The 26,517-nt window shown below is 52.9% G+C and overlaps 7 protein-coding genes across 7 annotated transcripts; 5 read left to right on the top strand and 2 right to left on the bottom strand.

Annotated features, from left to right (window-relative positions):
• Positions 1-439: 439 nt before the first annotated feature.
• Positions 440-2,250, top strand: HER10_EVM0010757 (aldehyde dehydrogenase; the record flags this gene model as incomplete). Its single annotated transcript, XM_035480207.1, has 7 exons — positions 440-760; positions 827-1,059; positions 1,114-1,329; positions 1,382-1,442; positions 1,497-1,529; positions 1,592-1,895; positions 1,955-2,250. 7 exons carry the CDS (start codon positions 440-442, stop codon positions 2,248-2,250), a joined length of 1,464 nt encoding a protein of 487 aa, XP_035334360.1.
• A 2,635-nt stretch (positions 2,251-4,885) lies between these two features.
• On the top strand, positions 4,886-7,205 carry HER10_EVM0010986 (uncharacterized protein; the record flags this gene model as incomplete). Its single annotated transcript, XM_035480429.1, has 2 exons — positions 4,886-5,590; positions 5,649-7,205. 2 exons carry the CDS (start codon positions 4,886-4,888, stop codon positions 7,203-7,205), a joined length of 2,262 nt encoding a protein of 753 aa, XP_035334386.1.
• A 663-nt stretch (positions 7,206-7,868) lies between these two features.
• HER10_EVM0008646 (uncharacterized protein) lies at positions 7,869-8,781 on the top strand (the record flags this gene model as incomplete). Its single annotated transcript, XM_035478161.1, has 2 exons — positions 7,869-8,361; positions 8,414-8,781. The coding sequence occupies 2 exons, from the start codon at positions 7,869-7,871 to the stop codon at positions 8,779-8,781; spliced, it is 861 nt and encodes a 286-aa protein (XP_035334210.1).
• A 262-nt stretch (positions 8,782-9,043) lies between these two features.
• Positions 9,044-9,915, bottom strand: HER10_EVM0009260 (short chain dehydrogenase; the record flags this gene model as incomplete). Its single annotated transcript, XM_035478751.1, has 2 exons — positions 9,793-9,915; positions 9,044-9,724 (listed from the first exon to the last, which is right to left on the bottom strand). Exons 1-2 carry the CDS (start codon positions 9,901-9,903, stop codon positions 9,044-9,046), a joined length of 792 nt encoding a protein of 263 aa, XP_035334250.1. The 5' UTR covers positions 9,904-9,915.
• Positions 9,916-12,884: 2,969 nt separating this feature from the next.
• Positions 12,885-16,975, top strand: HER10_EVM0008251 (uncharacterized protein; the record flags this gene model as incomplete). The annotated part of the gene is made up of 2 exons (XM_035477780.1): positions 12,885-13,098; positions 13,152-16,975. The coding sequence occupies 2 exons, from the start codon at positions 12,885-12,887 to the stop codon at positions 16,973-16,975; spliced, it is 4,038 nt and encodes a 1,345-aa protein (XP_035334177.1).
• HER10_EVM0001359 (major facilitator superfamily transporter) lies at positions 16,970-20,140 on the bottom strand. The gene is made up of 2 exons (XM_035471109.1): positions 17,529-20,140; positions 16,970-17,475 (listed from the first exon to the last, which is right to left on the bottom strand). The coding sequence occupies exons 1-2, from the start codon at positions 18,823-18,825 to the stop codon at positions 17,231-17,233; spliced, it is 1,542 nt and encodes a 513-aa protein (XP_035333717.1). The 5' UTR covers positions 18,826-20,140; the 3' UTR covers positions 16,970-17,230.
• A 5,272-nt stretch (positions 20,141-25,412) lies between these two features.
• Positions 25,413-26,394, top strand: HER10_EVM0001801 (thioredoxin). The gene is made up of 2 exons (XM_035471536.1): positions 25,413-25,541; positions 25,673-26,394. The coding sequence occupies exons 1-2, from the start codon at positions 25,488-25,490 to the stop codon at positions 26,123-26,125; spliced, it is 507 nt and encodes a 168-aa protein (XP_035333751.1). The 5' UTR covers positions 25,413-25,487; the 3' UTR covers positions 26,126-26,394.
• Positions 26,395-26,517: the final 123 nt, after the last annotated feature.

Here is a 26,517-nt window from a genome sequence, read left to right as displayed (position 1 = left end):
GACACTGCTAAACAAGTTCAATATCTGAAGTCATCAAGTGGAGCAGCTTAGAGCTGAGTATAGCCTTCCCGAGTCTCGTGATGTACGTGCTTACTCAAGATAGTGCTGGGAGTAGGTATATGGGTGTACGAGAACATCGCGGACCGAGAGACATATGATATAGGCCAAAAGCTCTCCAAAGGCTTTCATATTAGCCGAGGATCTGGAAGGAGATGGTATCCGATTTGTCGGCGGTCGGTCCGGTCTTTGCAGTGTCCCTGGATGCGGGGTATTCGTGCTGCCAGCTGAGTAACCGAAATGTCTTAGATACCCGTTGAGTGATGCCCTCGTACCAATCTGTATTTATTTCGAGCCTGTCAGAAAAACCTCAACAATCTGTGCGGGGTATGATTTGTGTTTCTACAGTCGGTGATTTTCCAAGCTCCAAGTACAACGCGTCATGTCCTCCACTACCAATAGCGGTCGCTCTACGGCACTGAGTTTCAGCGACCATTTTGTCCAAATTATCGACGGAAAAGCTTCTCCAACCGAGAACAATCGTCATGGCATTAATCCTGCAAACCTGAAAGCGAAAGCAGAGGTCCCTATCGCTACGCGCAAGGATCTTGATCTTGCCGTCGCTGCAGCAAAAGATGCCTTCAAAGCATGGTCGAAAGTTTCGTACGAAGACCGAAAGAGGGCAGTTTTGGCATATGCGGATGCTGTGGATAGCTACCGAACCCAGTTCAGAGACTTGCTGATCTCTGAACAAGGAAAGCCAGTATGAACGCTAAGCCGCAGTCTTGTTTGTAGCATCAAATTGCCGAGCTACGCTTACACTTCCCAGATACCTCAAGCAGATGCCGAGACAGAGGCTGCAATCAGCTGGATTCGTGGCATGGCCGGCATCCCACTACCGGAGGATGTTGTAGAGGACAACGATCACCGGACAATTATCACTCGTTATGCTCCTTTGGGTGTAGTCGGCGCTATTGTTCCTTGGAACTTTCCCTTGCTTCTTGCGACGGGCAAAATCGCACCGGCTCTCCTGACTGGGAATGTGATCATTGTCAAGCCATCGTAAGAATGTTCGCACAATGGGAAACTATACTATGGATGCTAAGCAACTTGCAGACCATTCACCCCGTACTGTGGGCTGAAGTTAGTTGAACTAGCACAGCAGTTCTTTCCGCCGGGTGTGGTTCAGTCTTTGAGCGGAGACGACGACCTTGGCCCTTGGCTGACTAGTCACCCCGGTATTGACAAGATCAGCTTCACTGGATCCACAGCCACAGGGAAACTGGTAATGCAGAGCGCAAGCAAGACATTGAAGAGAGTCACGCTGGAATTGTGAGTGTATCGGCAGTGCTGATTACTTTATGGTAAAGACTGACAACAAAAGGGGAGGAAACGATCCTGCTATCGTGTTCCCGGATGTAGACGTTGACAAGGTCGCCGAGAAGGTATGTATAACCCCGAGAGTCTGCAGCCTAGTATGACTGATTAAAGTAATGTAGGTGGCATTTTTCGCCTTTCTCAACTCTGGCCAGGTATGTCCTTTTATCCTACCATTTCTATATCCCCAAAACTATTCGCTTACACTTAAAATCAGATCTGCCTTAATTTGAAACGTATTTACGTACACGAGACCATCTTTGACCGCTTCAAGGAGGCTTTGGTGAAGCACGTCAAAGGGTACAATGTTGGTGATGGCTCACAACCTGGCATCACTCATGGACCTCTGCAAAACTCAATGCAGTATGAGCGAGTCAAGACGTTCTTTTCGGACATCGAGTCCCAAGGATGGCAAGTTGCCGTGGGCGGCAACGTCGAGAAATCGCAAGGCTACTTCATTACCCCTACGATCATCGACCGCCCTCCTGAGAAGTCTCGTCTGGTTGTCGAGGAGCCCTTTGGTAGGTTTTCCAACTCCATTCCAAACATATGAATCTTGAATTTGACATCTCTCGAACAGGGCCTATTGTTCCCCTTCTATCGTGGAGCAACGAAGACGATGTCATTTCTCGGGCTAATGATACCACAATGGGCCTTGGAGCATCCGTCTGGACTAACGATTTGAAGAGAGCAGCCAGGGTTGCCAGGGAAATCCAAGCAGGCAACGTCTGGGTCAACACACACTTCGATCTCACACCCCTCGCTCCGTTTGGAGGGCACAAGGAGAGTGGTATCGGAACCGAGTGGGGTGCGAATGGCCTGAAGGGCTTCTGTAATGTGCAGACCCTATTCCTCAACAAGCAAGTTGTCAATTAGTTTGATATTCTTGCTATTTCATTTACTTTCAACGCTTCAGGTCAGGGGTGGATCATCACTTGGTCAGTTGATCAGTCATGCATTACACTGTTGCATTAAGAGACTGAAGCCAATGTTGAGCTCTAAGTACTGTATCTATTAATTTTCATTGTGAAGTATCTATCCCAGCTAACAGTTCAAGTGGTTCCTAGGGTAGGAGTCAATATGAAAATTACCATGGTTAATGAGCTTATATGATTCTTATTCTGATTTGGACTTTCAAGGTTGAGAATTTTGGTGCACGCACTGGTCTAGTGTATGCGCTCGTCGTGCACGTTATGCTCGTTCAAATGACAAAACAGTGACGGTAACGAGTCGGAAGCTTAATTGTACTAATCTTGCTACGTCGCTATAGATCCGGTAGTCACCTTTTCGTGATAAGAATTCGAATGCATAATTACAGAACTGAAATGGTACGCAGACTATCCTCGCAGATGGAGTTACAGTCTCCTTCTGTCCTCTCAAAGTCGGGACAATGAAACGGGACGACTATTAGTCCTTCCTTGGCTATCAATGACTTCCCTGGCAATCTGCATGCCGCTCTGAACGGCTCCGTCGATCCAGCCACGCCAGCCATCTGACCAGTCCGCGCTAGCGAAATGAACAATGCCGTGAGGACACTGAAATGCGCTGAGATACTTCGTGGTGAAGTTTCGCGGCAGGTAACACCAGGTACCCTTGGAGAACTCGTCGTTGTTCCAGTCGTGAGACACCTACTCGCATCGTTAACTGGTTGTTGGGGGCTCATGGTTAATGTTTGCTCACTATGCGATCAATCACGGCACTGCCCTGGAGGTCCTTAGGCAGCAGGTGAACTACCGCCGCCTTCACATCTTCAGGATTACCAAGAGTGATGCCCTCCGGGCTTGTTGGGTCAGGCCCAAAAGCAACGAGATGAGAGTTACCCGCCGGGGTAGTGTGGTCACCAAACGAAGAGACGACACCCTTTCCTGGAATACCAAATGACGTCCAAGACTTGTAGTCCGGGCCTTTAATATCGGCATGGATCTTGTTGCACTTGTTGATAGACCCTTCCCGTGATGCTGCGATCTTATCGGCGGGAAGTGGAGGAGAGAACTTGAGGTCAGCTAGGACGTTGAGCGGAACAGTGCCATGGCTTCACTAGAACGCTCGCCCATTCGCCGCGAATTGCGTGTGGACCATTCACTTCTCGGAACGGCACGTTCGGAACCAGTTCCGAGAGGGCCAAGTTCTCATCTACATCACACAAATAAAAGGTGTTGCCACGTATGAGTGCTTTCCTATACCTACCTAGAAGTGTTTATCCATCTCCAGCCTGTCAGTCACTGATCACGTCCCGCACACCTGTAGAATGTCGACCAGTCATCGTTGAGCGCCTACAGCGCATAGATGCCCACGCCCTGAACGACCTTTTTCTTAATAATTACCTCATTTTCATCTCTTACCAGACCGATTACGCATAAACTACAGTATCCTTTTGAAGTCTCCGAACAATCGCTTAGATGGAGTTATCTCGCTTCAACAGCAGTCAGGTCAACTCGTTCCTCGTGCACTTATATCAAGCCATTGAGCCGCGTGATAGCCGGGATATCGTTCTCTTGTTCGCTGGGGAGGCAATGAGAACGCTCACTCTTGTCATGGACCTACTTATCTCCTATCTACGCCGGACAGGAACGAGAAGGTCGCTGAGTTTCTCAAAGACTTCTCTGACGGAGCCTGATACCAGATCAATTGTTACCTGGGCAAGTCAAACTACACTTCGTATGAAAGCCCTCACAAATATGGTAGACGAGTGGCAGGTCATGAATCGACTTTGGGGCGTTTTGGATATGTGGATGGCCGCTAGAGACCTCGTTAATCGAATCGCGGCGACAAAGTCGACAGACAAACCTGTTGAGGCGCTGGATATCATCATCCAAGTCTTACAGACTATTACCCTTACCTCATTTCATGTCTGCGAGGCCACAGCCTTCCTATCCTCTAAAAGCATAATCAAATGGTCGGCCAAGACACAGGAGCAACTATCGCTCTTGGCGATTAGATTTTGGGCTGTGTCTACTATGACAGAGATTGGCCGTCTTTTGCTAGACTGGGGAAGAACAGCGCAAAACAGGGGCGAACTAGTTTCTGATGACTCGAAAGCTCGCTGGAAAGAAAAAATGCTTCAAAACTTGGCATGGGCTTTTGTAGCTCTCCACGGGAGTTTACGTAATGGCCTCCTACCGGAGACCCTCGTCTCTCCATTTGCAGTCTTTGCAACATGGAGCCTAATGAAGAATGCTTGGAAAAGCTCAGCTTAGGTTATTGTGGATAGATTATGCGAGTCGAAGAAATTCTTACCAGAGACGTTAAGTAGGGACGGACCGGTTTCATGCCAGATTAGTGTTCTCAATTTCCCTCCAATTATCGAAGCTTGCGATCTTGCATAAATCGAAGAGGCAATATCAGTGATTAGACAATCTCTAGAAGGCACGCCGTCCAACGATCTAAGAGGATGATCTCTACGGCTGAGCTTGCTCGGAGCGTTCTCAACCTACGATTTGAGGGCTTCGGAGAGTCAGCAGACCTCAATGAAGCCATTTGATACCATCGAGAGTCGGTAAAGATAACACAAATGAAAGATACGGAACGACCTGTTAGGCTGGGTAATCTCTCCGGCAGTCTTCGTGGGAGATTCAGGCGTATTGGTCTGATGGAAGATCTGAATGAAAGTATCCAAGCAACCGAAGATGCCACATCATCCACAGCAGATCCGAAATCCCCGAAACAGAGGTCGAAACTAACTATGTTCAAGGTGAATCTGGCTGCCGAGACATTTGAGCGATCCATGCGAAATGGGAGTTCTGCCGATCTTGATAAGGCCATCGAATTGGCAAGGGAAACCATTGTGCACAGGGATCCAAATCGTGCTCATCGTCTGAACAACATTGGGAAATATCTCAACTGGAAATTCTCACGATCAAGAGACGTGAAGCATATTGATGAGGCAGTCAAATACCTTCGCGAGTCTCTTACAGAGTTGTCCAACGATGACGATACTGGCCGTGTAGTTACTCTCGATAATCTCGCCACCGCTCTAGATGATAGATCTCAGCTGGGGAGTCAACTGGCTGACGTCGAAGAGAGTGTTCAACTTGTCAGAGAAGCTATACGTATCACGTCTGACAGTCATTCATCAAGGGCTAGGATACTCGGCAGTCTGGGAATGATGCTGGAACGCAAGTTCAATCGTACAAAACAAGACTTTCGCTACCACGATGAGGCTAAACGCATATTCTTGGCAGCTTTGAACTTGGCCAACGGCGATATCGCTTCGCGAGTGACGGTCGGACTAAAGATTTATCTCGGCTTCAAGTTTGGGGACTGACGGTTGCGAGATGTACAATGTCGCTAAGACTCTTATGGACCTGATCCCTTTATGGGTTCCTCTTAGTCTGAAGCCCTCTGATAAGCAGTATTTTCTTTCTTCTGTGGTAGACCTCCCGTCGAATGCCGCGGCAATATCTCTAGAGATTGGAAAAAGCCCATTATCTGCCGTCAAACTTCTTCACAACAAGCATCCAGAGCTGGCTCGACGATTCAATGAGATTCGCAATGTCATTGATGCTTCAGCCAGAGATGAAGAGAACGATACTTTCTTCGAAACGGAAGGTCTAGATGTTGGTTCCTTGCCGAATACTTTCGCGACTGATCGACGCCACAATGTCAGCAGTCAGATGAGTGGTCTTTTGGAAGAGATCAGACGCATTCCGGACCTCGAAGACTTTCTCCTCGCTGGAAGTGAGACTGATTTGAGGCAAGCGGCGATGGATGGTCCCATCATAATCATCAATGTGAGCTCATACCGATGCGATGCGTTGGTTATTCAGCAAGGTGGAATCGAGGCTATCGAACTTACAAGGCTCCGAAGAGATGATATTGTTCGGCGTTTACCAAATGTAGAGTCTCTGGAGACGCTCGAATGGCTTTGGGATGACATTGTCAATCCCATCTTAACCTCCCTCGGATTCGTCGAAACTCCAGCAGAGGGAGAAACTTGGCCACACGTTTGGTGGATTCCCACAGGACCACTTGTTCGCTTCCCGCTGCACGCTGCAGGCTACCACCTGAAGGGCGACTCCCACTCAACACTCGACAGAGTTGTGTCATCTTACAGTTCATCAGTCAAAGCCATCACAATCACCCGCCAGGAACGATCACTCAGGAAGGATTCAAATCGAGAGTCAAGCGCTGTACTGATCGCCATGCCAGATACCCCAGCTCAAGGATCGCTCTGGCATGCAAGCAGTGAGATTGACGAGGTGAAAGCCATCTGCGAGAGCATGGAAATCTCCTGCCTTGAGCCTGAAAGTAAACAAAAAGAGGTTTTGGAAGCGCTTAGTACGTGCACGCTGTTCCATTTTACTGGCCATGGCGGATCGAATCCCATCGACCCGCTCCAAAGTCGTCTGCTGTTGAATGACTGGCAAGATCGTCCTCTCACAGTGGAAAACTTGTTGGAGACAAAGCTCCAAGTTCGCCAGCCTTTTCTAGCCTATCTCTCGGCATACGGAACAAGTCAAATTCGGGACATGAGATCTGTTGATGAGAATATTCATCTGGCCAATGCCTTTCAGCTAGCTGGGTTTCGGCATGTCATAGGAACATTGTGGGACGTTGACGATGCATTGTGCGTTGACGTGGCAAAGGCCGTTTATGAGAATCTCCGAGATCATGGGGTTGTGGATGAGTCTGTCAGCATCGGCCTTCATTCCGGCTTGAGGCTGCTTCGAGATCGATGGGTGGCCAGTCAAGCCCCAATATTGGTATTGCAAGACAGCCAGACGTTCAAATCATCGCGAGAGGATGGCGATCAGTCAAGAGGTATGATTTTGGAAAACTACAGCATGGTCACGAGGCCATTATGGGTTCCCTACATTCATTTTGGCGTCTAAGCCATTGGCCTTGGATGTACACTTTTTGAGTCTGAAGCTTTCTCGGCATCATGAACTGTTTCAAGCTTCTTTTCTTAACGTATGCGCAAGTCACCTAAGCCTCAATCGAAAATTGCAACAGCCTCCAATGGACTTGAACATGTAACAATCCAGTCTTCTTGCAGCAACTACAATCAATAAGGGATACAAACAATAATTACTCGATAAACCAGGTTAGTCCAACCAGTGCCACGAGACCGTCAAAGATATAAGTCCTTCTCTTGCTGTGTGACACGGCGGCCGCCCCCAATCCACATCCCACAAAAACCCCTGTCACTGATCATCGAGAAATACCGCAAAGCACCGGGGCCCTCACCCAGCTTACGCTTTTCACTCGACGCGTCGCACTCTGGAACGACACAGAAAGTCCAAAGTGGCCGCTTTTCCGCTTCCCTAGCTTGAAAATGGGCCTAGCTACACCGCATACGGTCCAAATCCCGGTCTGAGTCCCATTCGACCACCGACACGTCGCACGACATTACAGCTGCCTGGTATCTGAGAGGGGTTTGAAGAATATCTGCAGGTGACTGCGCCTAGGGGGAACCGGCTATTAATATCGACAAGCTCCGCCAAGCCACGTGTGTGTAACTTCTTCTCAACGACATCGCAATTGTATACACAAAAATGGCTGAATTCCTCATTGAAGATAAAGACTTGGTCGGGCTCAAGGACAAGGTGGCCATCGTGACAGGAGGTTCATCAGGCATTGGCCTCGCTGCAGTCAACACGCTTCTTTCACAGGGTGCTTCCGTCATTAACGCAGATATTCAGCCGCCAGCGGAGCAGCCCGAAAACTCTTACACGTTTGTGAAGACCGATGTCACCGTCTGGGCTGAACAAATCGCACTCTTCAAGAAGGCAAAGGAGATCTATGGACGCATTGATCATGTCTTTGCCAACGCTGGCCTCGGTCCCCGCGCCAACTATCTGTCTACGGAAGTAGACGAGAACGGCGATCTGAAGGAGCCCACTCACCAGCTTCTGGATGTCAGTCTCACAGGTGTAATGCACACGGCTACGATCGCGATATACTACATGCGGCAACAGGCCGAGGGTGGCAGCATTGTCATCAACGGTTCTACAACCGGTCTCCAACGGCTTCGTGCCGTGGACTACTGTAAGTTTGAGCTTTTCCATGGCTAGCCTTTCCAGCTGACAACACAATTCAGCCACGGCCAAGCATGCGGTTCTCGGATTCGGACGTGGTCTGATCCCGCTCATCGCATCCGCCAATTTGCCCATCAGAGTCAACTCCCTGGCGCCAACGTGGGCGGATAGCAGCGTACTGCCGGACTTGAAAGGTCTTATGGCCAAGATTGGAGTCGAGATTCAGACCGCTGAAGCCGTTGCCCGCGGCGCAGCCTATCTGATGGCCGATGCCTCCCGGAACGGCAATGTGATCCATGTGCAGCTTGGAAAATACAAGGAGATTGACGAGGCTGTCCTGCTCCCGGCTTTTGAGTCTATCAAGGGTCCTGATTATCCTGGTGAAGACGAGGTTCTGCGACGCCTGCAGGAGCTTATGATGGCCGCGTGATTGTTTTGTTGTAAGCGTCGTTAGGGCCTGGGATCTGGGCAGGGGCCGGAGTCAAATCTACGCAATTTTTATGAATACATCACAATGAGTTTGAAGTTTGGCGGTAAAGCAGAATCGTCAGCGAATAACCCAAGCACTAAAGAAGGCTATGGTCCTTCGAACAATCGTGGTCAAACTTATGAGACACGGAGACTCCTTTGGTAAAATCCTGGAGTGACTCTCGAACGAAATAGCAGCTGTGTATTTCGGACTTAAAGGTAGCCTACAACATTGAGAACCCTCCAGAAGCAGATATGGTCTGCCCAGTAACCCAATTTGCCTGCTCCTCAGCCAGCATAGCAACAACATAAGCGACATCCTCCGGCCTGCCCATCCGATTCTCAAAAGGCGTCATGGCCACAATCATCTTGACGTGTTCCCCGTGAGCTTCCGACGCTCCTGAGTCGCGCGCCATGTCCGTCTCCGTGACACCAGGTTCAACGGCGTTCACAGTATGTCCCGCCGGGCCCAACTCCGCAGCTAAAGCACGTGTGAGGCCCTCTAACCCGGCCTTGGAGGCTAGATAGAGACTGGCGGAGGCGTAGCCGCCCCGTGCTGCGACGGAAGTGATATTGATAATGCGGCCTGGGCGGCGGAGGCGCGGTATGACAGCTTGAGACATGAAGAAGGGCCCTTTGAGGTTGACGTCGATGCTCTCCTGGAAATTTGCTGGTGTAACATCTGACACGGGTAGTTTGGAGGTAATACCGGCATTGTTCACAAGGATGTCGATGTGTTCCCCAAACGCTTTGACAGTGGCCTCGAGGACCCGCGCGGGAGAGTCGGGCGAGGACATGTCGGCTTGCACGGCGACGGCATCCGCCCCATTGCCCAAGGCTTTGACGCTGTTTACTACATCTTGCGCAACACTAACGCTGTTCTCTGAAACAAAAGTGATAACGACCTAGAAGTTCCTGTCAGTGGTCCAGGCTCATCAATGATCGAAAAACTTGACTAAGGGTATGGACTGACGTTTGCGCCTCTCTTGGCTATTTCAATAGCAATGGCGGCGCCGATTCCTCTGGAGCCGCCAGTCACGATAGCGACTTTGCCGTGTAGAGACTGAGCTTGCGTAGAGGCCATTTTCTTTGCAGATCTTCACTGAATTGATGGAGTAATTATCAGACCACAACGCTAGGACTGCAGCAAACGTGGTGGGAACTGGGGAACGTTTTGAAGAGAAAGCGGGGTCCCGCGGATCAAAGACTTTTTTTTAACTTTGAATTCTTTCCAATCGCAGTTAGGCATCTAGCAAGATCCAGAGGAAAACAACGGGTCTTGTAATACGGCTTTCGAGTGGGATGTCAAGAGTGAAGCACCTCGATTTGCACGACTCGAACTCGCCTGTCAACAAACACTAGCTCTGTGCTCTCGGTCCCCGAGACTCCTAGATAGGTAGAATGTCTGCTCACTCAGAGGTAACCTATTCCAAGAGACATTGCACTTCACTTAGGTACGATGGCAGCCAGAAATGTAAGAAGTATGCTTTTATTTGTTCGAGTGCGCCATCTTCATGATAAGATGCGAAGTCCAATTCAGGTTGGCCTTTCTCACTTTCGATCTTGATGCAGCGGGTTCCCCTATTGGCGGCCGACTCGCTTCCTCCCCAATGCTTGTGCTAAACAACAACGCCATGAACCATGCCGAAAACAATCTATTCCTCCCTCATCGCTTGGAAATGATCAAAGAAACGAACTTGGTCCAGAGAATTTAGACGCAAGCGACAGTCTGCGTGCAGCTGTTGCCGCGCTGGAGGCCCTTGCAGGCCTCCTCGTTGGCCTTGGTAGCCTTGGCGTCAAAGGTGTCCGTCTTGCCCTTCTGGCAGACGTTGGTGTTGCCCGTGCAGAAGAGGTTGGTGCCCTGCTGGCAGACGGACAGGTAGTTTGCGGTCTCGTAGGAGGTCTGAGCGGAGACGCCAGCGACCATGATGCTGGCGAGGACGGCGAAGGTAGGGAACTGCATTTTGGCTGTTGTTTGTGGTGGTGATTGTTCGAGCTTGAACGGGTGGCAAGTTGATACTTGGTAGTAAAGTTATAGCGAGAGAGACAGTTGTGTGAGGGGAGTGATGTTGAAATGAGGGAGAAGTATTACGCCATTGAAGGGTTTACTCAATTACTTATATAGAAGTTCCTCTCGTCGATTCACGGAGAGCAACTGCCGTCCAAGCCTTTGATAGACCATCATAATCTCGCTGACTCGAGCCGATGTCTCGAGGCCATTCTAAGCGAAGCGACGCAACTCGAGAGCTTCCGAGTGGGATGGGTTGTCGGTGTCGCCGTGGAACCGTGGGCTTGGTGCGTAGCGCCGCCCAACCGAGAACCTTAAAAAAAGACCCGTGTGCTGAGACGAACACTTTCGGCCTTCTGGGGCGTGGCTTTGCTCTCATGCGTTCCATTTATATTAACAGTGACGTTTCAACTTGAACGCGTGGTGCCTCGCAGCCCTGATTAGTAGCCAAGTCTGTATAGCACCCCCTTGGGAAACAGTTGCCGGACTAAGCAATCGGACGGACAATGGCAACTTAATTATATTGCAAAGCGGAGTGCTGTTAGAAGCTAGCTCACTCGGCGCGCTTTGCCTGGGTAGCTCGTTAGTGGAAAGTGAAAGTAGCCAAGGCTTTCCCCAGATTCAACTGCGGATACTGAGCTCCGGGAATGTTATGCCGCCCCAGGTGTTTGGGTCGATGGACCACGAGGCGCGCGCGTTGAGCAAGATTAGCAAGTCTTGCTAAGTCTTTGATAAGTCTCAAGGTTCGCGTATGACCTTGGCGATGTCTAGCGATCCTAAACAAGTGAGCTCAGAGTGTGGGCTTCTGGGCTCTCTTCACGTTGGCCCACAACAAGCCGAGTCAGTCGCAAATAATCGGGAGATTCAACGTGCATTTTCTGAGTCGACTGCTAATAAAGCTTCGTTGCCATTTGATTCCCTGTGAACGAGAAGCGATTGCTATGATGAGGCAGATGATGGAAGATAAATACGATCGTGGCCAGTGATCCTGTTGAGCCCAGCGATGTTGCAAACGCGCATTGCTGAGTTTAGTGGAAACGTTCGAAGTTATTCAGTGCCATCTCAAGGCACAGTATTTCTGCCACATATATTGGTCGCATGGACACAAGTGCGTCCGAGCTGCTCTCAATTGACAAACTTATCGAAGGGAGAGCCAAACAGTAATAAAGGTTGGCGCAGAATTGTGTGCCACGGGAGTGCCAAACAAGGTTGTCTGCCCAGGACAGCCAAGTTTGTTGAGTGATCGATCAGCGTGTCTTTTGGCCTTCGACTCAGTCTCCCACGTTCTTCCGTCCGAACTGAACACTTGCCACGCGATCTCCAAAACTTAGCTCAAGCATCCTGCTAGTCGCAAACATAACAGCCAAGCTCCGGTTGACAGGCGGCAGCGCACCCTGGTTCCGGCCTCGGAAGCCGGCCACAGCGGTGCTCACGTAACTTGTGAGAGGGGTCATGATCGACCTGTCCCCCGGGGAAAACATCCGGGGACGACTCGGGGCGCGTATTCTATGGGATCAATGGCGCAATCATAGGTAAACTCGTTCCCGCCACATGAGCCTCGCGAAAGGTAGACGCGATACCGAAGCCATAAAGCCGATCTCACTTGACAGGCGATAAGCATGAGCCGGCGAAGTAGAGTCTTTGTCGGAGACGACCCGACGCTGGGTCTGCAGAAGGCGGATGGCGTCCGGTCGCACGTAATCATGCCGCCCGACACGCCCGACCAGCAGACGCTTGTTTGTTTTGCGATCTGCCTGAGGAGGGGCGGAATCGGCGGACCCTCTCACCAGGCACTCGGCATCAATTGCCACAAGGAACGGCAGGACTAATGAGACTTCTCATGAGAGTCTCTTATATACGCTGATGAGTTCTACTCATGTCCGCTCATAAACCACGTTCTTGAAGGCCGGAAGCCAGCGAAATCTTGTGCGCTTCAACTCACGCTCAATTATGAGCACTCACTGAAAACATTCTCTTGAATCCCCAAGTCCTGACTCACGGCCAAGATTCCTCTGAGAATCAACACCACGAGGAACTGCCAATCTCTCCTAAGCATCATGGCCGCCGACATCAGAGTCTCAATCGACCGCGGTGGCACATTCTGCGACGTCATCGCCGAAATTGACGGCTGTGAACCCCTCATCTTCAAGCTCCTCTCCGAAGATCCGGCAAACTACCCTGACGCCCCAACAGAAGCCATCCGGCGCGTCCTTGAATCCGTGGAGGGGAAGCCCATCCCCATCGGCCAAAAGCTCGATGGCTCGCGCATCGGTGCATTTTCATATCATGAATTCTCTTCAATCTTGTTTCTAACACTTTCATAGTATCATGCCGCATCGGCACCACAGTCGCGACGAACGCCCTCTTAGAACACAAGGGCGAGCGCTTCGCCTTCCTCACCACCAAAGGCTTCAAAGATGTCTGCGTCATCGGCGACCAGTCCCGTCCAAAACTTTTCGATCTCAACATTCGCAAGCCCACGGCTTTACACTCGACCGTCGTTGAGATCGATGAGCGCATCGTGCCGGCAGACTACGATCTCAACCCAACGCCACTGGACAAGGAAGCCGCTCTCAAGGCCGCTTCAACAACATCACCAACCTCATCCTCATCATCTAATCCCCAGGAAGGAGACCTCGTCAGCACACCAAATGGCGATCTGATCCGCATCCTCCGCCGCCCAAACCCAGACCTTATCCGATCCCAACTCCGCGCTCTCAAGGATGCAGGCTACACCTCCCTCGCAATCTCCTTCATGCACGCCTACCTCTATCCCGCCCACGAAGACCTCGTCGCCTCCCTCGCCCGCTCTCCCGAGTTCGCCTTCTCTTACGTGACAACCTCGTCATCCACCTCTCCTACCATCAAATTCCTCAACCGCAGCACCTCAACATGCTCAGAAGCCTACCTCTACCCCGTCATACAGCGCTATGTCGCCTCCTTCCACGCAGGCTTCCTCCCCGACGCCCCGCCACGCCGCGTAGACTTTATGTGCTCCGACGGCGGCCTCAAAGCAGCCTCCCGCTTCCGCGGCAACGAGGCGCTTCTGAGCGGTCCCGCAGGCGGCGTCGTCGGCATCGCGAGGTCCTGCCATGACCCTCGGGACGGCACGCCCGTCATCGGCCTCGATATGGGCGGGACCAGCACCGACGTCTCGCGGTACGATGGGAAGTATGACTACCTCACAGAAACCTCCATCGCGGGCCGCACAATCACCACGCCCATGCTTAACATCGCGACCGTAGCAGCTGGCGGCGGCTCGATCCTCTTTGCGCGCAATGGTCTCTTGGCTGTAGGACCTGAGAGCGCCGGCGCGCACCCGGGACCGGCATGTTACCGCAAGAACGGGCCCCTGACCGTCACGGACGCGAACCTCTTCCTTGGACGTCTCGTTCCATCTTCTTTCCCTTCCATATTTGGACCGTCCGCCTCTGAACCGCTCGATACCGCCGTGGTCGAAGAGAAGTTCAAACAAATTACGGAGGAATTCAACGAGCAGACGAACCAGACTCTCCAACCACACGACGTAGCCCTAGGCTGCCTAGACGTCGCAAACGAAACAATGGCCCGCCCTATCCGCAACGCAACGGAAGCCCGCGGCTTCGCTCCCGAAAATCACAACCTCGTCTCCTTTGGCGGCGCAGGCGGGCAGCACGCTTGCGAGATTGCCGATAAACTCGGCATCCGCCGCATCCTGATCCACAAATTCTCTTCCCTACTTTCGGCGTACGGCATCGCGCAGGCAGAGCTGCAAAGCGAGACCCTGGAGCCGTACGGCGCAAAATTCAAACACAGCGATAGCGCCGTGCAAGCCGCAGTGGCATCTCACGTCGCTGACCGTCTAGCTGCGCTTAAGGAAAAGGTGACGCAAGAGTTAGTATCCCAGGATGCGGATGAGACTTCTCTGGTCTTTGACGAGAGTCTTGTGCTGCGGTACTTTGGCACCGATACCAACCTCACAATTTCCCGCCCCGAGGATGGCGATTATGCCGCGAGCTTCAAGGCCACGCACCTCCGCGAGTTTGCCTTCTCGATGGATCGGGACATTGTCATTGAGTCGATCAAGGTCCGCGGGACAGGCAGCGCGGCAGGGAGCGCGTTCGGGATGCGAGAGGCGTCTGCGACTCAGGAGCTAGCGGATAGGAAGAGCGGTGCTAGCGATGGTGTAGCTGCCGCCCCGGAGCCGCGCGTGAAGCAGAGAGTCTATATCGACGCCGGATGGCGCGAGACGGGCGTGTATCGTCTGGATGAAGTTCCCAAGGGCGTCGTGATCGAGGGACCAGCTCTGCTCATCGACCAGACGCAGACAATCTTTGTATCGCCAACGTTCAGCGCGTACATCCTCTCCTCCCACGTACTCCTCGAGAAGCACACTTCCACGACAACTTCATTAACATCGCCCCTCTCCGCTTCCACAACACCAACACCGGCGCCCCAGACCCCGGCACCAGAAACCACAGACCCAATCCTCCTCTCCGTCTTCGCCCACCGCTTCATGGCCATAGCAGAACAAATGGGCACCACCCTCCAACGCACCGCAATCTCCACCTCGATCAAAGAACGCCTCGACTTCTCCTGCGCCATCTTCTCCCCCGAAGGCAAACTCGTCGCCAACGCGCCCCATATCCCCATCCACCTCGGCTCCATGCAGTTCGCCATCCAAGAGCAACACCGCCACTGGAAAGGCCGCCTCCAACCCGGCGACGTGCTCCTCACAAACCACCCGCAATGGGGCGGCACGCATCTACCAGATCTGACCGTCGTCACGCCCGTCTTTGTCGATACCGGATCACCCTCCGCCGACAAACCAGACAGCGACGAAACATCCACCCAAGAAATCGCCTTTTACGTCGCCTCCCGCGGCCACCACACAGACATAGGCGGCAAAGGCATCACCTCAATGATGCCTGAGTCCCGCCAACTCTGGGAAGAAGGCCTCAACGTACCCACCCTCAAAATCGTCTCCCGCGGCCACTTCCTCGAATCCGACGTCCTCGCCGCCTTCGAGAAAGCGGGCTCCCTCCCAGGCTGCTCCACCTCCCGCCGCCTCGCCGACAACATCTCGGACCTGAAAGCCCAGACATCCGCAAACCAGCGCGGCATCCTCCTCCTCCGGAAACTCTGCGCCGAGCAAGGCGAGGGGAGGCGCGGCGTCGTCGTGGTGCACAAGTACATGTCCGCCATCCAAGCCAACGCGGAGGCCGCCGTCAGAACCTACTTCAGATCCCTCGCCGCCTCCCACCCGTCCGGCCTCTCCGCGACAGACCACCTAGACGACGGCACGCCCCTCCACGTCAACATCACAATCGCCCCCGAAACCGGCACCGCGACCTACGACTTCTCCCTCTCGGGCCCCCAAATCTGGGGGAACTACAACTGTCCCGTCTCCATCACCCACTCCGCCATAATCTACACCATCCGAAGCCTAGTCGGCCTCGACATACCCCTAAATCAAGGCTGCCTGAACCCGGTAGACATCATCCTCCCACCGCAAGGCTCCGTCCTGAACCCCGGCCCCGGCGTCGCCATCTGCGGCAGCACACTCGCCTCGCAGCGCGTCATCGACGTCATCCTCCGCGCGTTCGGGACACACGGCGCAAGCCAGGGGTGCGCGAATAGTTTCGGCTGGGGCATGGGCGGACGGGACCCGGAGACCGGAATAGTCGTCAAGGGGTGGAATTACGGGGAGAGCATCGGCGGCGGGGTGGGTGCGGGAGCCGGGTACGACGGTGAGCACTCGACGCACGTGCATTCCACGAATACGCGGCAGACGGACGCGGAGGTCATTGAGAAGCGGACGGCTGTGCTGGTAAAGTCCTACGGTATCCGCAGAGGCAGCGGCGGTGTTGGGCAGTATTGTGGAGGTGATGGAATCACCCGTGAGATCCAGGCGCGTATCCCGCTCAAATTTAGTATTCTTTCGGATCGGAGGGTGTATAGACCCTGGGGTATGGCTGGCGGCGGGCCGGGGCAAAAGGGTGAGAATTATGCTTTCTTGTTGAATGACGAGGGAGGAATGGAGAAGATTAATCTTGGCGGGAAGGCGATTATCAACCTGAAGGAAGGCGAGTATATCCAGGTCAATACGCCGGGTGGTGGGGGGTATGGCGGCGAGGAGGTGGAGGATAGACATCGGGGGTATGTATGAGGCGAACGCTGCATCATGATAGACCAAACAAATAGATCAATAAAGCTTGCAGCAGATGATCATCGGCTTGCTATTGAAAGATGGTGTGACTTGATAAAGCCTTGTCATTACATATAAACGGACCTAATCCAACATTACAACATCCAATGCGCATAGCACATCATGGTATCTTCATCCCTCGTCAGCGTAAAATCCCCCGCAACTCCCGTGGATATCATGCAGGCATCGGCCCCAGTTTCGCTTCAGCAAAACAGCTTACGCGACCTCCTTCTCCAACTTAGTGTCAACCGTTCCCGGAGCAGCAACGTCCGCAATGGTCTCGTCAGAGAACTTGAGATCCTCCTCGACGGTGACAGTGTCCTTGATCTTCAAGAAGATGATGGGCGCACCGATAACGAGGGCACCAGCAAGGCAACCCCAGGTAGCGCCGAAAATGGTGTTGTACTCGGTTTGGACACCATCGAGACGCCAGAAGACGGCAGCGCCGGCGGATTGAATACCTGTACCAAGTCAGTATCAATGCTTCAAAACAGTGGAGGAACGCTTGGCTTACCCTTGTAGAAACCAGCCAGGTTGGCAGCCTTGCGGGAAGAGTTGGAAAGGGCACCCATGTACCAGTAGATGCTCGTCTGCCAGCAGGCATCGAAGAATCCGTAAAACATGTACAAGAACATGGGGCCAATGTAGGCCTCACCGCCGTCGGTCCAGTCAATGGTGGGGTAGTCCAAGTTGCCCTCAATCTCGCCGCGAGGAGCCTGCTTCTTCTGCCATGCGTATCCACCGCCCCAGATGGCCATGGTCAAGACGAAAAGCGTAATGTAGGAAGCTTTTGCGCGCACGCTACGGCGGACCTTGGGGAAGTCAAGGGCATAGCCAAAGATGAGAGCACCGATAATCTGGGAGGACCAGTACAACAGGTTGTTGAGCGAGCGAGTGCGGGTGTTGAAGTGAGGGGCGTTCATGTCGTTGGTCTGGTAGGTGTAGAAGACGTTGGAGGTGAAGAACATGGGGAACAGAAGGATGATCCACGGGTCTTGAGCCAGGGTCTCCCACAAGCCCTTGAACTCAGACTGCCAAGAAGGGTTCTTCATGACGATAACCTTGGAGCCGTCCTCACGAATGATCTTGGGCACATCGCACATGAAGAGAGCAAGAATGGCACCGAGCAGCATGAGAACAATGAAGGCGGCGTAGGTGCCGTCAGTAACAGTGCTTCGCGAGGTGGTGTTGATGTTCTGACCAAGGGGGATAAGAGCACCGATGACAGCGCCGAGGTTGAAGATCATCCAGAACCAAGAGATGTAGCGTCCCTTTTCCTTCTCAGAGGGGTAAGACATCATGATGGCACCCTGGCCAGTCCACAAGAGACCAGCGCACACGCCGAGGAAGGCACCGGCGAAAATGACGAAGCCTTCGTTCTGGTTGTGAGAGTAGGACAGGAACGAGGCGGCGTAGATGCAGTAGCCCAAGCCGCCCAAGCTGAGAGTCAGACGGAGACCGAGACGGTTGGCAAAGGTACCGGCGAAGAAGGCGGCGACGGCAAAGGTAGAGTACAAGGCCGTGTTGGCATCGTTGGAGGCCTTTGTGGAAACCTGACCGCCGCCACCGAGACCACCGAGAGCATTGAACATTCCGGGGCAGAGGAAGCAGACGAAGGAGACCATGAAGAGCTGGATGCGGGGTGAAGCGTACCAGAGCTCCTTGCCACCAATCCGGAAGCCACGGTACATGAAGCCGGCAGGGCGGGGAACGGGGCCGTCAATAGCGGTTGTTGTCGGGGCGGCGGTGACGGGCTCGACATCGGCCGCAGCCGCGGGCTCGGGAGCGTGTTTCTCGTCGACAGAAGACATCTTGGCGGTGGTGTGGAGTTGACGAGGTGGAGAGGTTCAGAGGATAGACGTTGAGGTTGACGGAGCGGCGTTGCGCCTTGGCGGGACGGGAGGGATTGGGGCCGGTGGTGTGTGGCTGCCGCTTGGTGCTTCTCTCTCTCTCAAAGTGTCGCAGACTGGAAACTCAATCGTGCCAGACGATGGGTGATGGTGGCCCAAAGTAGCGCAGGCGCAAGGCTCGGTTCGATGAGTTGTGGTCTGGAAAGACTGGACTGAAAGAATGAGACGGGCGAGCAAAGGCTAGAAGAAGGGTCCCGGGGGAGGTGTGCAGCTTCTTTATGGGACGGTTTATCGGGCTGCAGGTTGCAGTTGCACTGGGCGATGATCGTGGGTGGAGCTTTGGTCAAGGTCGCGGTCCCGACGTGCCAGGGTGAGGCGTGGCGGGTGCGAAAAAGATGACAAGGGGGAGCGGAGACTGGGAGGAAGTCGGGTGGAGGGTGTGAGGATGATGGAGGTGGTATCCGTAGCTAGGCGTGCTAGGGTAGCCAGGGTTGATTTGTTGACTTGGAGATGATGAAGATGGAGGAAGGGTGTTGATGGAGGGGAAAGAGAAGAAAGATAGTAGCGAAGTAAGGTAAAGTACCGGATACGCCAATTTGTTTATCGCCGCTGACGAAACCGTGATACGGGAAGACAGGACAAGATTGGAAGATGGCAAGAGCAAACAGTGTCGAGTGTTTCTTTTTGCATATAAAAATACCTTAATAATCGAGTACCTTTGAAGGCTCAATGTTCAGACGCAGGGCAGGTGCAGATGGACGGATACCTTAGGTGCGAAGGAAAGAAGCCGGCAGCCGGGGGCGTGGATGGCAAACGGGAAAGCGCGTCCACGGATGATGGGTGTGTGAGGTGTGAGACGATGGAAGGAGGGACTCAGGGAGAAGATGTGCAGAGCTAAGGAAGGTGGCGCCAACGCCCGAATGGGACGGGACGGGTACGGGGTACGCAGCAGGTGAGAATTTGGGGGAAGGCACCTCACACGCGCCACGGCACCTTTGATGTCAGGAGGCAGGAGATTACTGGCAAAAAGGCACAGGCAGGAAGGAGCTGCCCCAGTTGACCGCTCTAGCAGTGGAGGGGAAGGCACGGTCAGAGCGGGTAAGGTAGCAATGGAAACTCAGGAAGGAGTCGTCTTTCTCGTGTGCGTTCCATCTGACGTGTGGCCGAGGTGCCTATCAGCGCCATATGAACGAGAGACCTTGGACCAGGTTTGATAGATGGGCTGAGAGTAAGGTAAGGCGTCTCCAATGTGTCATTGTGGTGGTGTCAAAGAAAGGTGGTAGGATGGAGTGGCAAGTTACGTGACAGTCAGAGGCAGTGGCCTACCTTGGAGGCTTAGATACGGCTCGTCAACAAGCAACACTCAACAGCCACCAGGCACTGGTAGAAGTGCGCCAAAGTTGCTCGTCAGAGGTGATAATGCCAATTCAAAGGTGACAGCAGAATTGACTGATGGTGTGGAGCATGGGGAAACCAAACCAGGATCTGGCGGCGCCGCTGGGCAACGGGGGAAACAGCCGATGGGTTGAGAGGAGCCACTGCGCAGGGATGCGATTGACTGAACCGGGTAATCCACAGATACGGATGGGGAGATTTCGGTTCGGAGACCTGGCCGTGGACCTGAAGCTTGAAGGTCCAGTCTTGATAAGAGAGACTCCGGCCCGGTCAGTGCCGAATGATGGATGCGTGAGCAATCAGTCGGTCAGGCTTGATACCGTCTTGACGTTGATAGTTGCGGAATCTTGGAAGTTGGGTCTGGTCTGGGAGACGGGTACCCGTATGGCATTGTCGAGTCAACCAACAATCAATCAAAGAAAGACGCAGTCCAAATTTAGACAAACTTCAACGGCGCCGGACGGCACGCGGTGGCGGCCTAAGCCAGGGCGAAGAGCGGCTGTTCACGGCAACGCGAGGTATCACGAGGTGTAGGCTCCAACGACGGTACCTATTCGTTCCAACCTGCGAATAAGGTAGTAGGGAGAATGGGTGATTGACGGTGGCTGGAAGTTGGAATCGAGACATCACGTTGTCAAAGTCCCATTGCTGCTGACTGGCTGGGCCAACCTCCCTCTCGCATCACACCACATCTGCAGAGGCCCCTAGCTGGTATTCATGGGCAGGTAACACCAAAGAAGCCATTCTTTCTTGCTTGAATGAGTCTTTGGTGCTAGTGATTTCAACTTTCTGTTTGCCCCAACTCGCGTCAGGTTTCATCCCAAGTCGCCTACCGTCACTTGCAGGAAGCAATCTGAGGTGCTTAATGGTTTTGACATGTGTGCCGCGCCGGGAGAAAGAAGCGAAATTCATCAACCAAATTCATGGTTCGTTGCGTCCCCACTCTACCCCAATCGATAAGCCCCACGACAAAGGGCCGATGCCTTGGGATATCTGATTGGTCAACAGTCCGGGAGGTCACGAGGTGGCGCTTCCTTCCATCTCGGAGACTGTGATCGTAATTGGCTTATGGACACCTGTGCCTCGGCCGTTTGGGGAAGGAGAAGGAGAGATGACATGCATCCATCGCCTGCCGGCCGCCCGCACTGTGCCTTTTCAGTGCCGAAGACGATCAAGTGCTGACAGCATCACAGGCCCTTGCTGCGAATGCACATGGATTCATCCTGCGGTCCACAGCATGCGGCCGATGTTGATTTTCTCAGGGTAGTGATAAGTCGGGATACGAGGTTGATATTCCCAAGTTCTCTAATTACTCTCGTCTGCCATAGATATCTGTAAAACATCGAATACCAGTAGGTATCTGAACGCTACAACTTTTGATCTCGTGCCTTCCCTCCACGCAACAAACACAGTGGTAAAAAAGGCAACAGCAGCCACCACACCACCACACCTTCCCCCGTGCGGAGAGATTTTTAAAGTGGCGCCCAGAGCCAAGATAGACAAGCGTCGACCAACCAGCGCGCTAGGCATCGTCCCTGCCCCCTGCCAGCTGTAGTCCGTGCAGGATGGAGAGGTGCATGTAACGTTTCCCTGAGATTGAAACTCAAAAAAAAGAATGGAAAGAAGTGAGAAAAAAGAGGGGACCACACTGCGTGCCAGCATGCAGCTGCCAGACGAGAGGTGATTAAGCTTGTGGCTTTGGCCACAATGGGCATCTGCAGATTGAAGATTCGATACAGATGCCTACAGATGCCTAACCGACACCTAAATCAACGCTATTCCTCAGACTCCCGTCCCTTAAGCTGTCAGGATAACCCGTGCTTCCCACGTCTACGACGTGTTACGGAGCAGGAGCTGACTTGACCGTGCCCACGGCCTGGGAACCGGCCAGTTGCATCGGCGACACGACGGGACTGATAGACTCTTGCTCCAGTCTTCCTCCTCGTGGGTTCGTTACACAGATAAGGATGCTTGCATCGCACATGTTTCCCGCCCTACCTTACTTGCAGCTTTGATTCTACTTCAGGCCGTTTTTCGGGGTCGCACAGCAGTATTCGAGTAGAGTGTCAGCTTTCCGTCTTCCGTACGTTAGAATGGCAATTAAGGCTCATCTCTGTATAGACGTCCGGGTCGGCAGGCGTGTCAGCAATCGACTCGATCTGAATTCCCCGAGCCAGTGACTCTAGCTGTGGCTAATATCAACCAGGTCATCCGTTGCTGCTCGGTTGCAGCATCTCAAGCTAGAATTTTGGTCCACGCCTGGGGCGACTTGCCAGTCTTCCATCCCACGAGACCTGTATCTGATATCTGGACGTAACCATAGATATCTATCCATATCTCTCCCCAGACGTATCTGACCGTTACTTTCCTTTACCCCACACAACCCAAAGGTTACATCCCCACCCATCCCATCGTCTGGTAGTGCACGACTCCACGGTCCATTCGATCCCCAGGTCAACGCCAGTGGGAACCATGGCACAAGTTACAACGGCTACCGGCGATTTCTCGCCCAGCGATGTGGCATTTACAGTAGACTTCTCAAGGGTCCATCCGGTATCCGAATCCGCTGTATCCAACCCGCTGAAGAGAATGAGCCATCCAAAAGTCCGAACCGGCTTGCCCAACCCTTCAAGCTCCTGGAGCAGGTGGTTCCCGCTCCATGGAGCTGGGTATTGCGTGACAGGCGACTATATGTTGACCCAACTTTACCATGCCACCCCATGTTACTTGAAACTCGTTGACGATTCGTCAAGGGCACATCACGGCATCGATGATGTGGAGTCTCATCCGGCACTCCGCTCCCGAATGTCAATCCCTCCGCCGAGCTTAGATGTCCTTGAACTTTCCGGCCGGGACAGTGGGGTTCGGCTCCCAGACTCCGGATGGGCAGATCATCGACGCAATGGTTGACTGACACCTCACGCCTCCATACTGGTTGCTTTGGTTTCTTCACGCCTAGCATCTTTTCTTTGTCCCGTTGGAGCCCGGCTTCCATATCCGTCCAAACATATGTCAATTTGGTGCTTCAGTAGATGGTCGTCGATATTTGCCTTGCCGCACGTTCCTAAGAGATCATGGTCGCTACCAAACAAGGCTAACGTCAGTCCAATGGTTTTCTTCACGCAGCCTTGTATTCCACGTCCTCTTTAAACGGTAGAAAAGGGAGAGTCGCGGGCCCGGAAAGCAGCAAGTTCTTGGAAAGATGAAGTCTTTGCCCTGCGGGGACGAGCAAGTGCATCATCAGATGGATACTTCATTCTGATGCAGGAAACTTGCAAAGTCTATATTTGCTACGATTCACCTGGCCTCCAGTCTTTCCCCAGGCACCGCTTTAAGCTGCCGGCCGTCTGTGTCCGGGCGGTCAGCTTCCCGGGATCGGAGGGCCGGAGCCTAGACGAATCTCCGGCCCCTGAAACCTCCGTCAGAGGTCATCCCTTTCCACTTTCTTGCTTCCAACTGGCGACATAGTCTTGTGGAGCCAGCAGCAGATGTAGACATTCCACTTACCTTGATTCCGCCTTATACTGCTGTCATTTCAACCTCGAGACAGGGTGATCATGGGTGATATGTTTCCTCAGTCTTCGTATTCTCTTCGTAAAATGGTAAACCCATAGTATCGCATGACTTGACGGCCATTCCTGGGTGTCAATCCTCGTCGGGGACTTCGAATCGTCAACAGAAATTACAAGATACAGAGGGACCAACGATATTAAGGACTATGGTACCGAATCGATCTGCAGTGTCATTTGTCCAAATTGGCTCAGCCAGGTGAAGAATCCCGCGGGCCTCCCACATAATCATATTTTGTTCACCATTGATTTCTAGTCTCACAAAGCTTAAAAATGGCCGCCGGACATGTACAGACATCCCGTGCACCGAATTACAGGCGCGTATTGGCATAACCAGCAGGGGTATACCTTCTCTCCCCATGGCGAGTCAAGACCATGCTTCTACAGATAGAGTAGTTCTGAGGCTGAGTTCTCTCCAGCATAGGACTGCCAAGCCTAGAGACGAACCACATTGATTGTGACCATCAAACGAACACTGTCTTTAAGAAATTAGACTTACTCGCGGGGACGAATTCCTACCCGGGTAGGTTGTGTAAAGTCCGCGATGTACGCAGAGTATCGGCGCATACATCAGCGTGTATAAACCCATACGGGTCTGTAAAGAAGATATAAAAGAGCAAGTCTACCTCCCAGGCCTGAGTCTCTGTCAGTCTATCAACTCAAGCTCTCCACTCACTCCGCCCACTTACAGCCATCCGCAGACGCCTCCCGTTTCCGAAGCCCTTCTCTTCCACTCAACTCGTAGTCACACGCCAAAATGCAGTTCTCCATCATCGCCTTACTCTCTCTCTCCGCCCTCGCTCTCGCAGCGCCTCAGGCCAACGTTGCGCCTACCTGTGGCAGGGATAGCGACTGCACTAGCTTCTGCAGCGGAGGACCTTGCACGAAGCCGTTCTGCGGACTCTCTGCTTTCGGGTACGTCAAGATGAAAGAGAGAATGGATAAATATTCTCTTGGAATTTTGTTTTGGAGATGAGAGGACAGTGGATGCTAATATTGGGTGATCTAGTGACGACCGCTGCTTTTGCGGAGGATGCTAGATGGCACGACTAGGTTGAGCTTTTGCTCGGGGAGATGATACCCGTACATATTATGGAGGTGGCGCAACTATGTTCCATTTATGTATATATGCCATACCATGCTTGATGCGCTGCAAGTAAAGCGCTGTTTGGAAGCATTGGTATTTTGGAAGACGCGCACTGGGATGTGATGATTTCATGCGTCACTGGCGACGTTTGCCTCGGACCAGAATGTGCGCCAGTTTTCTCCAATTATGAACTTGCCAAATAGAATAAAATATGAAGTTTCCGGAAGAAGAATACATCTCAAGGTATCTATACCTAGACGAAACATTTACCAGGTTTCGGAGTTGCTGTCGGGTCTATCTAGATTTTGGCGTTGCCTCAACAGGGCGTACCAGACTGGATCTTCTGCTCTAGGGTACATGGCACGCCTGGATATTGGTACCTGGCACTGACGTTGGGCGCCACCCATGGGTCGCTGCTGACAAAGCCCCGCCGGGTAAAGCCCGGATCACTCCCACAGCTCAAGGTCGGTTCAACTGAGCCTTCTCCTCGTGCTCTCCATCATTCGCTATCCGCGCGAGAGTCCACGCAACGGTTGCTCTCATCATAAAAGTCCATTGTATCGAGCTACAAGATGGACACGCTCTCATGGATGTTCCTGGCTTTTGCCATTTACATGCTCGCAAAAGTACGTACCCCACATCTGGTCTCACGACGGCGCCGCTGCCTCACCCCTCTTCATGACATGTCCACGGCTGTTCTCCCGAAACGACACCTCAAATGTGAGTCCCACGCTGCTAACTAATAAACTCTCCAAAGACACTATTCGCAGACCGCTCGCCCATCCCCGAGACATCAGGCAAAGTCTACAAAGTCGCCAGCGCCGGCGAGCTAGACGCCCTCCTCGCCTCCACCACCAACGTCGTCGTCGACTTCTACGCCGACTGGTGCCCGCCCTGCCGCGTTATTGCGCCCATCTTCTCCGGTCTGGCCGACAAGCACGCCGCGGAGGGGAAGCTTGCTTTCGCCAAGGTCAATGTCGATCACGTCAACAACGTCGCTGGCCGCTACGGCGTCACTGCCATGCCGACATTCATGTTCTTCCAGAAGGGGAAGCCTACGGGTGTGGCTGCCAAGGGGGTGACGCCCCGTCAGTCGGTTGTGTTCACTGAGGATGGCCGCGTCGACAAGATTCGGGGCGCGGATCGGGCTGCGTTGCAGGCTGTTTTGCAGGCGTTGGCTGGCGAGGAAGAGGATGCGAAAAAGGAGTGATGAGATGCTAGGATTGGCGTGTACGGAAAGCTGGACCTTGAGAGGAATACTTCTGTCGAGGGTTCGAGCAGCCAAACAGTGGATCCGAATGCCAATGAGCGATTTCCAACGGAAAATACTGAAAGTGTGTTGATGCTTCAGATGCCAGTGTCTTGACTTGAATCTCAGGAAATGTTACTCGACCTTGGTGATCACATCCTCATCTTCGAGATTGAATTGTCGATTCAACAATGACAGCGGTCCAGGTACCCTAGAACGGTTGCCTGTCGGGCTTTCCATGTCCGAGTCAGGGATGTATACGGCAGAATCGGTTGATTGAGCTAGCGGTGGAGTCATCTAATTCGCAAAGCAGTTAGATCGACAAGGGTGATGATATGGGCTAGGCAGCTTTT

The sequence above is a fragment of the Colletotrichum scovillei genome (genome assembly GCF_011075155.1).
Source record: "Colletotrichum scovillei strain TJNH1 chromosome Unknown Contig00005, whole genome shotgun sequence".
Classification (NCBI taxonomy): Eukaryota; Fungi; Ascomycota; class Sordariomycetes; order Glomerellales; family Glomerellaceae; genus Colletotrichum; species Colletotrichum scovillei.
The sequence above is the reverse complement of the archived record's forward strand: the minus strand, read 5'-3'. Positions and strand labels throughout refer to the sequence as shown.

Coding starts and splice junctions, on each gene's coding strand:
- HER10_EVM0001801 (XM_035471536.1), top strand. CDS start 25,488: ATGGACACGCTCTCATGGATGTTCCTGGCTTTTGCCATTTACATGCTC. Junction 25,542..25,672: donor CCATTTACATGCTCGCAAAA/GTACGTACCCCA, acceptor AACTCTCCAAAG/ACACTATTCGCAGACCGCTC.
- HER10_EVM0001359 (XM_035471109.1), bottom strand. CDS start 18,825: ATGTCTTCTGTCGACGAGAAACACGCTCCCGAGCCCGCGGCTGCGGCC. Junction 17,476..17,528: donor CCTGGCTGGTTTCTACAAGG/GTAAGCCAAGCG, acceptor GACTTGGTACAG/GTATTCAATCCGCCGGCGCT.